The sequence below is a fragment of the Narcine bancroftii genome, chromosome 6 (genome assembly GCF_036971445.1).
Source record: "Narcine bancroftii isolate sNarBan1 chromosome 6, sNarBan1.hap1, whole genome shotgun sequence".
Taxonomy (NCBI): domain Eukaryota; kingdom Metazoa; phylum Chordata; class Chondrichthyes; order Torpediniformes; family Narcinidae; genus Narcine; species Narcine bancroftii.
The window spans coordinates 145,688,301-145,701,479 of record NC_091474.1 but is presented as its reverse complement, the minus strand read 5'-3'; the positions used below and the strand labels follow the sequence as shown (position 1 = coordinate 145,701,479).

At 39.8% G+C, this 13,179-nt stretch overlaps 2 protein-coding genes across 7 annotated transcripts in view; one reads left to right on the top strand and one right to left on the bottom strand.

Annotated features, from left to right (window-relative positions):
* Nucleotides 1-11,751, bottom strand: part of taf1b (TATA box binding protein (Tbp)-associated factor, RNA polymerase I, B) — a 191,272-nt gene extending 179,521 nt beyond the window's left edge. The window contains exons 1-3 of one of the 3 annotated variants that reach the window (XM_069886263.1): nt 11,548-11,751; nt 9,202-9,405; nt 6,814-6,906 (exon numbers count right to left, since the gene is read on the bottom strand). The gene's annotated coding sequence lies outside the window, so the exon portion shown is untranslated. The other 2 variants (XM_069886264.1, XM_069886265.1) reach the window with 2 other exon arrangements.
* The window catches only part of LOC138736562 (14-3-3 protein theta-like), a 35,112-nt gene continuing 31,797 nt past the window's right edge, over nt 9,865-13,179 (top strand). Inside the window, exons 1-2 of one of the 4 annotated variants that reach the window (XM_069886268.1) lie at nt 9,865-9,965; nt 10,408-10,882. In XM_069886268.1, coding sequence (XP_069742369.1) covers nt 10,481-10,882 — 402 coding nt within the window. In that variant the 5' untranslated portion in view covers nt 9,865-9,965; nt 10,408-10,480. The other 3 variants (XM_069886267.1, XM_069886269.1, XM_069886270.1) reach the window with 3 other exon arrangements.

Below are 13,179 nucleotides of genomic sequence, written 5' to 3'. Positions count from 1 at the left end.
GATTCCTGAGAAATTGAAAAAATATGGATTTAGTAATTCGGATCTTTGTTTTAGATGTGAATTAAGTACTGGAACTCTTTTGGATGTAGTTTGGTCTTGTGATAGAGTACAACCATTTTGGGAAAAAGTTATGTTGGTTTTGGAGAAATTATTTAAAATTAAATTTTAATTCTCTGATCCAGAGATTTTTTTTGTTGGGTTATATGGTTTCTTTGACTGGCTTGGGGTTGGATAAGTTTCAAATAGCATTTGTACATTTGGCGTTACCTGTGGCACGAAAATGTGTACCGATTACTTTGAAAGACAATGTAGAGATTAATATAGCGTGTTGGCATAATGAATTGAGATCTTGTATTTATATGGAGAAAATAATATATAATTTACATGATAATTACTCTTTTTTTGTTAAATGTGGTCATCTTATTTAGAATATATGGGTTTGGAAATATCTTAAAATATTGTATAAGTTTTATGTTTTTTTTGGCTCCCCTTAAGGGGGAGGGAGGGAGGGGGGTTTATTATATTGTATAATAACTTTTTTTGTTGTTGCTATTGATTTTACATTATTTTTAAAAGTTTTAAATAAAGTTTTTAAAAAATTCTGCAGTGGTTAAGAAAATAAACATGAAAAGAGCATTGTTTAAAGTGTTCTACTTAATCACATGTACATTTCTTTCTATATTTATTTTCTAACAAATTCACAAATAACATATCCTCACAAATAGTTTTCACATGTTGAATGTCTTCAAGCAGGTACTTCCGGTTCAGCTAAAAAGGCTGAAATAAAAATATATACAAGTAAAGTAGGAGTTTATTGTAATTGATGTGCTGGTTCTTGGAGAGATCCTCTGACATGTGGACTCCTGGAACGCGCGAAGGTGCTAATCCTTTGAACTACTGCCCCATCAATGCAGAGAGGTGCCTGGTCCCTACCTAAAATCAACAATAAGCTCCTTGGTCTTGTTAACATTGAGAGCTACATTATTGTTCTGACACCACACAACCAGATTCTCAAACTCCATCCTGTATTCTGACTCACCAGCTCCTGTTATATGGGCATAGTGTTGTCAGCAAATTTATAGAATGCTTTGGAGGGGAACTTGGCTATGCAATCATGAGTGTTTTGGGAATAGAATGGGGAACTAATAAAATGCAGCCTTCCTTTAGGCAATCCTGTGTTGATGGTCAATGAGGATAAGGTGATATTGTCAATCTGCACTGATTGCAGATTCCAGAGTTAAAAGATAGGAAGAGCTGTTGATCATGATAAAGAACCTGTTAGGCACAGAAAGCCCCTAGTACCACCACCATACTACCTACATTTATATAGAATATTACAGGAAACAGTTGTAAGCCTTTTCACTGAAGAAAACGAGCGCTGAGCTGGGGAGTACAGTAGCGCAGGAATGATAAAGAGCTGCTCAAAGAAGGGCTAAAGGAAGGGTAGAGGTAGAGAAGCCCACCAAGAAAATTCAAAGGGACTACATGACCAGAGGCATGCCAACAGTGGTGGAAGAAAGAAGCAGCATAGAATCAAAATCAGAATTTATTGTCATGAACATGTTTTGCATTAAATTATCTTTAAAAATAAATAAATTAGTCCAGAAATAATGGAAAGTAAGGGAGTGGCTGTAATTCCTTGTCCATTCAGAAATTTGATGGCAGAGGGGAAGAAGCTGTCATTCATCTTCAGACTCCTGTACCTCCTTCCCGATGGTAGCAGTGTGAAGAGGGCTTGCCCTAGGTGGTGGTGGGGTCCTTGAGGACAGAAGCTGCTTTCTTGAGACACCACCTCTTGGAGTGAAAACTGCTGCTCATGATGGCAGTGGCCAAGTTCATGACTCTCTGTAGTTGTTTCCTGTCCTGTGCATTGGCACCTCCATGCCAGAGAGTGATGCAACCAGGATGTTCTCCACAGTACACCAGTAAAAATTTGCAGGAGTCTTTAGTGAGATACCTATCAGGGTATGGATTGTATATAGTCATTGGCCAGTAAAGACATGGGCTGGCCCGCCCCATGATGACATTCCCTGGACTCCTCCCCTGTGGCCTAGGCCACAAAGGTCAAGCCACCTCTCCCTTCCCTGCACTTCCCTCGCTTGGATCCAGGCCAGCTCAAGTCTTATGTACAATAAAGCCTATCATTCCCCTCAGTCTTTGTCTTTGTAATTATTGGGGCAACTAGTAGTGCCCAACAATACCCAATCTCTTCAAACTCCCGACAAAGTAGCCGTTGGTGAGCCTTCTTCATGATTGCATCAACATAGAGGCGTCAGGACAGATCTTCAGAGATGTTGACACCCAGAAATTTGAATTCCTTAACCCTTTCCACTGCTGACCCTTGATAAGGACTGGTTCATGTTCTCCTGATTTCCCCTCCTGATGTCCACAATCAGCTCCTTGCTGTTATTAACGGTGAGTGCAAGGTTGTTGTGACACCACTCAACTAACTGATCAATGGTACCTCCCTCCTATACTCTTCCTCATTGCTGTCTGTGATTCTGCTGACAACAGTATGTCATCAGAATTTTTTTTTTAAATTTGACATACAGCATGGAAACAGGCCCTTTCAGCCCATGAACCCGTGCTGCCCGATTACACCCAGTGGACCTACAACCCTCAATATGTTTCAAACGAAGGGAGGAAACCAGAGCCCTCAGGGAAAACCCATGCAGACACGGGAAAAATGTACAAACTCCTTACAGACAGCGCGGGATTCAAACCCAAGTCCTGATTGCTGGCACTGAAACAGCATTGTGCTAGCCTCTATGCTAACCATGCCACCCATAAGAGCTCGACACATCCTACTTCTAACTCTCTCTGTCCTACTACTTCAACTGTGATGACATTGCACTGAAGAACTTTGTCAGCTTTTTTCCTTCGCAGTCTCATGAAGAATGTGAGCATGCTGAGAAACTGATGAAGCAACAGAACCACTAAGGAGGTTGCATCTTACTCCAGGCTATCAAGAAACCAGATTGTGATGAATGAGGAAGTGGCTTGGATGCAATGCTATGCTCTTTGGAGTTGAAGAAGAGTGTAAATCAGTCACTTTGGAGTTGCATAAACTGGCTACAGACAGGATTGACCTTCATATGTGTGACTTTTTGAAGACCCACTACTTCACTGGTTCTCAACCTTTTTCTTTCCACTCTTAAAGAGATATGTGAGTGGTATTTCAGTAATCCCTTTGCTATTCGCGCTCTGTGATTAGTAAGGGACTGCTTAACGTGGTATGTGAGTGGGAAGGGAAGGTTGAGAATTGTTACTGAAATATTTTGCTTGAGAAAGATTATCATTGGTCCATTTCCTTTAGAGTTATGAAACCCTGCACATAATGAGTCAATTAGGCATGATTAAAACTGTGGTTTTCAAACTTTTTCTTGGCATAGGGAATACTTAAAGTGGTATGTGAGTGGAAAGAAAATGGTTGAGAACCATTGCACGACTTGGGTGAACAAATCAAGACCATCAAGCTACTAGGAATCCATGTAACCAATTTGTGGATATTAGGTGCTGCTGAAGAGGCATGGCAGAATACTTATTTGATAGCACACCTTGGGTAAAGAAAGCAGCTGAAACCTTGAACTGCTGTCAGTCTGCTGCTGCTTTCAGCATTAGCTGTAAACCACAGGGCACATTTAACTTATTTGTAGCCTGTCCAGTTTTCACACTAGTTAAATTTGTAGACAGCATTGGAATTGTGCCTAGCCACACAGTCATGGGTGTACCGTAAGTAGAACAGCGGGCTAAGCATGTAAATTTGATAATTTTAACTTATTTTCTTTGAGTAACTGTGGATTTAGAAGTGAGCAAGAATAGGAAATGATACGTCATTGCCAGCAAGATACTGGGCGAGTTGGAGTCTATTGAAGATGAAGATTAGAAAATTAGTCTATTCTGAAACTGGCAACAACAAGAGTGAAAGTAGTTTCAGGACAGATTTGGAAATTGGTGGGCCTTTGTAATTTAGGGTATAATGAGTCAAATTTGGGTCAATATTTTGGGGGGGGGGGGGGTGGTTAGGTAATAGAATTAGAGGCTGTATGAGGGTTTAGGCCAAAACAGATAGTATTGCTTTCCAATAGTTAATTTCAGTATTTTATGTTTTGCTCACTTTGAATATGGAAAAATCTGTATAAAAAAGAAACAGGAGTTGTTGAGAGATATGACGAACGAATAAATTGGGTGCTGTGTTATACAATAAAAAACTGATGTGTTGGCCTGCAAGTGGTGTGGCTGACAGAAAATAGCTAGTTGAACATATTTCTGAGCAGGAGTTAGCTCATAAACCTGTATACTTATGAAAATGTATTTGAGGAACTTCAGAAGAATTAAGGAGGATTAATTCACATTCAAAGACAATGTCTTCTGACTTTCCTTAAAATCTTTATAATGCCCTGACAGTGATGGGAATCTGGAGAGCGTGAAGAATGAAAGATGGACATAGATTTGGAGAGGAAAATGGAGCTTGAGATGAGGCTGTCGTTTGCAAGGACAGAAATGTCAGGTTGAGATCTTTGAAGAGATGGGAACTTACAGGATCTTAAGTGCCTGATATAATTATTTTTAACCTTGGGATGTAAAAGGAGATATTAAAGCACTTATCGGCAAAGATGTACTTTTAAAATAAAGCCATTGTTTAAATGTTGGGAACACAGTAGCCCAATTTCACATAGTAAACTCTAAGTAACAGCAATGTGATAAAGTCAGCAAATTTGTTCTTAAATAGTTTTGATTTGGGAATAAATCTGTCCAAGACACTGGAATTAAATCCTTTATTCCTTTTGACAATGGTGTTGTGGAATCTTTTAGGTCAGCTTAAAAAAAAACAAGCCTCTGATAACGCAGCTGTGGAAAGGTGAGTGGAGAGAACTTTTCAAGAATTAAAAAGGAGGAAGGAGGTTGCAATCTAACGTGGCAGCTAATATCCACTGAAAGAATATGGATGAAATATGTAAGTAGGTGCAGCAGTAAGTTGATACAATATATCTTGGCTGCATTCCGAGCGAATGAATTATAAATTACTGTGAGCTACCACCCTTGATTGCACAAATTCATGCATTTGCAAAGCCACTCCTTTAAATCCCATGATATCCATAGAACAATTATGTTGTACAATAGTTGCCCTTCAGCCCTTGATGCAGTGCTGACCCATATATTCCTTCCTAAAAAAAAAAGTACTGAACCATCCCTATCCGATAACCATCTATTTTTCTTTCATCCATGTGTCTAAGAGTCTCTTAAATGCCCCCAATGTTTCTGTCTCCTCCACCATCCCCGGCAAGGCATTCCAGGCACCCACAACGCTCTGTGTAAAAATCTCATCTCTAATGTCTCCCCTAAACTTCCCTCCCCTAACTTTGTACACATGTCCTCGGGTGTATGCTGATTTGTCCGGGGAAACAAGTGCTGGCTGTTCACCCTATTTATGCCTTTCATAATCTTGCAGATCTCTATCAAGTCTCCTCTTATCCATCTACGCTCCAAAGAGAAAAGTCCCAGCTCTGCTAACCTTGCCTCATAAGACTTGTTTCCCAATCCAGGCAGCATCCTGGTAAATCTCCTCTGCACCCTCTCCATAGTTTCTACATCCCTCCTAATAATGAGGTAACCAGAACTGAACACAATACTCCAAGCGTGGTCTTACCAGAGATTTGTAGAGCTGCAACATGACCTCTCTACTGAACTCAATCCCCCTATTAATGAAGCCCAGCATCCCATAGGCCTTCTTAACTATCCTATCAACCTGTGGGGGATGTATGGACCTCAAGGTCTCTCTGTTCATTCACACTCTTAAGTAACTGACTTCTTTAAGTACCCAGGCTTTTGGTTTGTTCTTCCAAAATGCATCACCTCACACTTATCCAGATTGAACCCCATCTGCCACTTTTCTGCTCAACTCTGCATCCTGTCTATATCCTCTTGTGACCTTCGATAACCTTCAGCTCCATCCACAACTCCTCCAATCTTTATGTCATCCACAAAATTACTGACCCATCTGTCCATCTCTTCATCCAGGTCATTTATAAAAATCACAAAGAGCAGGGATCCCAGAACAGATCCTTGTGGAACTCCACTAGTCACCAACCTCCGGGCAAAATACTTTCCTTCCATTACTACTCTCTGCTTTGTTCATACTATCATTGAGTAGACTGTTCTTCTCCAAATGCTCATAGATTCTATCCTTAAGAATCCTCTCCATTAGTTTGTACACTACCAACATAAGACTCACCAGTCTATAATTCCCAGGATTTTCCCTATTACCTTTTTTTTTTTTTAAAAGGGGACAACATTTACCATTCTCCAATCCTCTAGCAGCTCCTCTGCAGTCAAAGAGGACTCAAAGATCATAGCTACTGCCTCAGCTATCTCTTCTTTCACTTTCCACAGAAGCCTGGGATATATCATGTCCAGCCCCGAAAACTTATCAATCTTGATGTTTATAAGAAGATCTAATATTTACACATTGTCCAGCACACAGGCCTGTTCAATTTCTACCTCACCATAGTAAATATCCTTTTCTCTTGCGAATACTGATACAAAGTATTCATTTAGGACCTGCCCAGCTTCCAGTGCCTCCCGACACATGTATATCCTTTAGCAGCCCCACCTTCATTCCCATTATCCTTCTGTTATTCTCCTTAATTCTACATGCCAAGGCCTTCTCGTGCCCCCTTCGAGCTCTCCTACGTCCAATATTCACTTTCAATGCCCTTTTCTCTCTAACTTTCTTCTATCACCCGGCATATGAGAGATGTTGATATATTCATAATTTCCTTCACTTCTCCATCATTGATGGCCTCACCTTACCTTCAATACCAAATAATATTGACACTTTGTCAGCCTTCTCTCATTGGTCCTCAATTTGCTTTTCTTCTCAGACTCCACTTTTCTTCCTCAATGCTGTAAAGAAACTCGAGTCAGGTGAGGAATCCTTTTTTTTTTACATTCATTTACAGTGTTTTCAGTTACTTTAATTGGGAGTTATGTGAGTAGCAGCCAGTAATGCAAACAAAAAAAACCAGCATACTCAATTGACAATAATGTAAATATGTAATTCTCAGTCTTGATGATGGGGTTCAATGGAGATGTTAAATATTTCCTCCCCCCACCCTCATTGATGCTGCTCAGTCCACAGTTCCTCTAACAGATTTTTTTTTTCCTGTAATTCAACAGGACCACTTGTTTAACCCCAGAAATATTGAAGTGAACAATGTAAACATAACCATTGAAACTAATCAGCTGCTGTTATCTATGTGCTGTTGAGTAGGGAGTGCCAATGTTTAGACCAGCAAGATTGAAGGAAGGGTAATACATTTGCAAGATAGTTTACGACTTGAAGAAGATCCAGTATGTGGACTCACATATCTGATTACCTTGTTCTTTTCAGCATTCCTAGATTTGGGAGGTACTACTGAAGTTCTCTGTTTTACAGAGAGTGAAATATTTTTAAAGTATAGACTCAATCAACAAAATGTGACAACCAATTTGTGCACAGCAGTTCCCCAGATAATTTATAGGACACCAGAGATAATTTCTTATTTGAAGTGCTTCAATTGACGAAACAAATAGTCTAGGTGCTTATCTGGAAGAAATTGTGACTCAAGGTATAATACTTCTTTGACAATGCTCTGGGGTGCTTGCCTGGATTTTTGAGTTCAAATCTCTGAATACTTACCAACTCAGAAACTTAATAAATAACACACAAAACATTCCTGCTTTCCCATTTAGTATGATCCTACCCTCAACTTCAATTTACTCCCTATTTATCATAACACTTGACTCCTCTCTAGACCAAACAGGTCTACCTCAGCCTTAAATATTTTCAATGATTCAGCTTCCACAGCTTACAGTGACAGAAAATTCCAGACGTATAAAACCCCCAGAGAAAATTAATTATTTTTCATCTCCATTTTAAATAGGTGAACCCTTATTCTAAAACTATATCCCTGAGTTCTAATCTTCCCACAAGGAAAAAGATGTCTTTGCATCCACCTTCAAAATCATATCTTTTTGGTAAGTTCTCCTTTTATTCTCATCTCCTGTAAGTACAGGCCTGACATGCTCAACATTTTTCTCAATCAATAACCTGTATAGCCTTGGAACCAATTTGATGAATTTGTTCTGAACTGCTTCTGTGCAAACATATCTATTTTTAAATGGAAAAACTACAATGTGCCTACTTTTCCAAATTTGATCTTATCCAATTGCAGAAATATTTCCAAACTTTTGTAATTCTTTCATTAAAGACAAATACTCTATTTTCTTTCTTACCAGCTGTACTTGCAAGCTAACTTTCTGTGATTCTTGTATGAACCTACCCATTTACTTTTGTATAGCAGCATTCTGGAATCTATCTTGCTATTAAATTATTATTTTTTAAAATTTTTCCTATCCTGGTGGATAATTTCTCATCTTCCCTACATTATACTCCATTTTCCATAATATTTCTTTTTTATTTATCCTATATTTAACCTTTTCATACTTTTTACGTCTTCTTCACAACTTGCCTTCCCACCAATCCAAGTACTGTGAGCAAATTTGGATGCAATTCATCTGAGGCACAAGTCAAGACTGTAACTAGTTGAAGCTCATTGCCCTCTTTATTTGAAAGTGATCCATTTATCTTGACTATTTTGTCAATTAGTTAGTCTGTCTATACTAATATTTTGTTACCAATATCACGTTCATATTTTGTGAGATAACCTTTTACAAAGCACTGTATCAAATGCTTTTTGGAAATCCAAATATATTATGTCTACTGGTTTTTCTTTACCTGCATTCTCTTTGCTTAATTATATTCTCAAAGATCTCTAATGAATTGATAAAATGTAGGCTTTTTAAAAAATGAAATCATACTGAATATGCTTAATTGTGAGGATTCCTTGGTTGCTTAGTATGATTTTCTATTTGTCTTCCTAGATCTTCCCTCATACTGGATTTTCTCTGTTTTCCTACAACTTCCTTCCACCTGGATTTTCCAAATTACAATTTATAAGTACCACTGATGCTGGAAATCTGAAATAAAATCAAAAATGCTGGAAACACTCAGATGGTTGAACATCTTCTGTAAAAAGAGAAGCCAATTAACATTTTCAAGTCGATTTTGATAGATCTTTGCCCTGAAACTTCTTTTTCTTCAACATTTTGTGTTTTTATTTTATTTCCGCAATTACAACTGGCTTAATAGTTAATTACCTTTGTGGTTTTCCAACTTGCTAGGGCCTTTTCATCATTCTTAGAGCTTCAGCATTCAACATCTCTTCATCCAGTTATTTTTAAAGATTCTTTGATGCAGGACACGTGCTAATCTTCAGTCCTGTTCGTTTGCCGAATGAAAATAATGGTTTAAATCCCTCTCTCACTTTATTTTCCCCAGCAGCACCACGAATATGCACTTTCCTAGAATATATAGTTGATAAACAGTTGATGTTTAAAACTTTGATGTGCTTTTTTAACTAATGCTAGTCCATCAGTATCATCTTTGTTCGATGTTTAACGTTCATATCAGGATCAGAATTTGTCATGAACAAGTGTGTAACAATCTGACTAATGAGTTTCAGCGTTTTTCCCTTCTCAGTGCAAGCCCATTCAAACAAAACCGACTGACATGAAGCGTCCCATCCACTTCCACGCCCTTACCATTCCACTGCTCTTCGTGGTCGTCATGACAACTGAAACGTCATTTCACCCTGAATCTAATTGGAGGAAACCCCGTGGACTGCCAGCAGCCTCCTCATCCAGCTCACCCATAAGAATGGAGCAATGTCCCCGCCTTTTTGTCTGGCCTTCGAGGATTGGACAATTTCCAAAGGTTTGTGGCCGGTTCCTTCCGCGCATTGGTGGAACCAAAGTCGATCATTACGCAAGCGCGGGCCCCGCGCGTCCGTCAAACGGCGTGGCCCCGCCCCTACCTCCGGCCAAAGTTGATCTATTTGAGGCGATAGGAACCCGAGCGATAGGTTTGTCTCTTTTTTGGAATCTGCCTCGATAATCGCCGCTCTCTCTCTCTCTCTCTCTGTGGGAGGCAAAAAGGAAGGGAAGAGGGCCGGGCCGACCATTAAATAACAAAAGGGTGGGTGGGCAAGGTTACAAGTTTTTAGAAAAATTTTTAACAGCAGGGTTTAATGTTTCAGTTCAATTTTGACGATCTCTTGGGTTTAAACAATCCGCCATGTTCCCTTTATTGGTACTTTGCACAAAGTAGATCGAGGCAATTTTACCCCGAGATCGAAAGCAAACGAATGTACCTAAACGTCCACCCCAACCCCACCCCTCTTTAAGGTATCCACCCTCCCGCCCTGGCCTCGCTCGGTCCCCCCTCTATCAAACACTTTCGGACGCATTGTTTTCTCTCTCTCTCTCTGAGAATCAATTTCCTCTTTTCTTCCCCACCCCCAGCAGCTTGCATACCCTTTGAGAGCCAGCAGTAGTCCAGTCCTCGGGATAGCGAGGCCAGCCAACGAGCGCAAGAAGCATGGAGAACACGGAGCAGGTCCAGCAAGTGAAACCGGCCGAGCAGACCAAGGGCAGCGCCGAGAATGCCAAGCAGGCTGAGAAGCACGGCGACGTTCAAGAGCAGAGCTCCTGTAATGCCGAGCAGGTGCAGAAGGCCAAGCTGGCCGAGCAGGCCGAGAGGTACGATGACATGGCCGCCGCTATGAAAGCGGTGACCGAGCAAGGCAATGGCCTCAGCATTGAGGAGAGGAATCTGCTGTCGGTCGCCTACAAGAACGTGGTGGGCGCCCGCCGTTCGGCGTGGAGGATTATTTCAAGCATCGAGCAGAAAAACGACAACGACGAGAAGAAACTGCAGCTGATCAAAGCCTACCGGGAGAAAATCGAGCAAGAACTCCGTGAAATCTGCAAGGACGTCCTGGTAAGAGATGCACAAAGGACGGGGAAGGACCATTGTAAAATAAACTCTTCAACCAAGCAAAACGAATTCAGGGCTTGTGGGTGCAATTTTCGGTCAAACCCCTTTGGTGAAGTGTTTTAGCAATTTATTAAAAGAAAATCCGATGAGGGCAGTAGTTCCATCGGAATGACGCTATTAGGTTTTGCTTTTCATGGTTAATTATCACGAGTGACGCGTGAAAATGATAGATTTGAGCTAGTCCTTAAGATTTTTTTCATTACTAGTTGTGATGTTAGATTAACTATCGCATCAAGAAGTTCATTAATATTGGGTTTTTTTGTATACCCATCGTGGAGTGGTGCTTACAAAGAATATGAATTGAAATTTTGCTTTTTGGCCGTGGCAGATCATTGACAATCTCTCGATCTTGAATTTGTATTTTCCGATTAACTATCTGATACAAGTTTGAAGTTAAAATTTGTAACATCTAACTGAAGGTTGCCTGTGTGCCACGCCGTTTTCTGGACTTAACAAGGAAACGGACTTTTAAAAATGCTTATTTATGGTAAAGATCCATTGAAGCCAGCAGTGATCAGCACCATGGGAAATGGATTTGTTTTCTGAGCTGAAGAATTTTACTTTGTCAGTGTTGAACAACATGTAACATTCACATGTTGCAATCCTACCTGATTTTGTATCTTTCCTGAAATGGGAATTCTGTTCTTAAGATTGTGGGCTGAGAGTATTTTTTTTAAACGATGTTGGTATAAGGCAGTAATATATCCCTAGATTGCTGAGTGTGGTGGAAAATGAATCCCATTTCATATGTGAACTTTTATATTCGTATTACTTATTCCCATCTACAAAATATGCCACCCAACAGGGCCACAAATTCCTAACAAGCTGCTACAATTCAGTAATGTGTCATATCTATGGGTCATAGCAATGATTGTTGACTCATCACATTTTGTAGTGGTTTGTTTAATTTGGGCGTGCATGTTGGGTGGGGTAGTTTAGAGGCATTATCAAAATCAGTTTCTTCATATCTTGCTGTTGAGGCCAATGTTTTGATGTTTGTTAAAATATGAATGTTGTTAAATCTAGCTGAGTGAGTTTTAAGATTTAATGGTAATTCTTTAAGCAGTTAGTGTGGTCCAAACTAAAACATTTAAATTCTACATAAGATTAGCAAAATGATATTGTGCATTGGATTGAAATCTGTAGGCGTTTATAACACAGTGACAGTCCTAGGCTATGGTCCACAGGCACTTTTGCTTTGAATTGTTTTTGGCATAAAGAGTTCCGGTGATCAGGCAGTTTAAAAGAAGGGACATCGATCGGCTTGCTGCAGTGGAAATTGTGGCTTTGCAACTTCCTCCTGCTTTCATTTTAAAAAGTACTTTTCAATGTCAGCCCTGTTTTTAAATAGAGATGGCTTCCTTCAGGTAAAGTACTTGAGTGAGGCAGATGGAATTGGTCAATACTCTAATTTTTGTGTGTGTGTTTGGAAGCCTGAATTGCAACTTATTAGGTTGAAATACATTTAAAATGAGTCCTGCCCCAATTTTCTGTCTCTGGCTGCTATCAATTTCACAAATAGAGTTGCTGAATCTGAACTCCATGCTGCAATTTGGCTATAGGTTTCTTTTGCAGTTGACATTGCCATCTTCTACACCCAGACACCTACTTTGTGCATATTAAGTTCAAACAATGTGAACATTTTAAAATGTTATTAGCAATCAGAGAGTATTGCTATTCAGAGGATTAATTAAATGGGTTGGATCATTGGTCTTTACTGATTACCAGAGATGAATACTCAGGTGATTTGAACTTGAGATGAGCAATATTTTAATGGGTAGATGGCAAATTAAAAATCAGTTAATTTGGTAGGGAAATGAGCCAGCCTGTGACTACATCTAAATATCCTGACAGATTTGAGGGTAGACATTGTTATGATAGAAATTGTATTGTGGCACCTTTCATTGAATATAATCTTGTGTCATAGGTCTGGAAAGTAGCACCCACGTTTCTAAATGGGCATAAAACTCCGTCTAATTACTTTGATTCATTGGCTGAAGGTGCTCCCAGTGTGGGGTTTGTATCTTCGTGGTGTGGGGGTTCCTCTATACTCTGTTTTCCTGCTACGTCCCACACACATTAATTAATTCGCTATTCTAAATTGCCCCTACTGTAGGTGGGTGGCAAAAGTATAGAAGGGAAGTTTGTGGGGAAGAAGGGAGGGTAAATTGCAGGGATACTAGAAGAGATTGTTCGGCTATGGGTAAGCCAGTTGACTGAATTTTTGAGGATGAAATCTG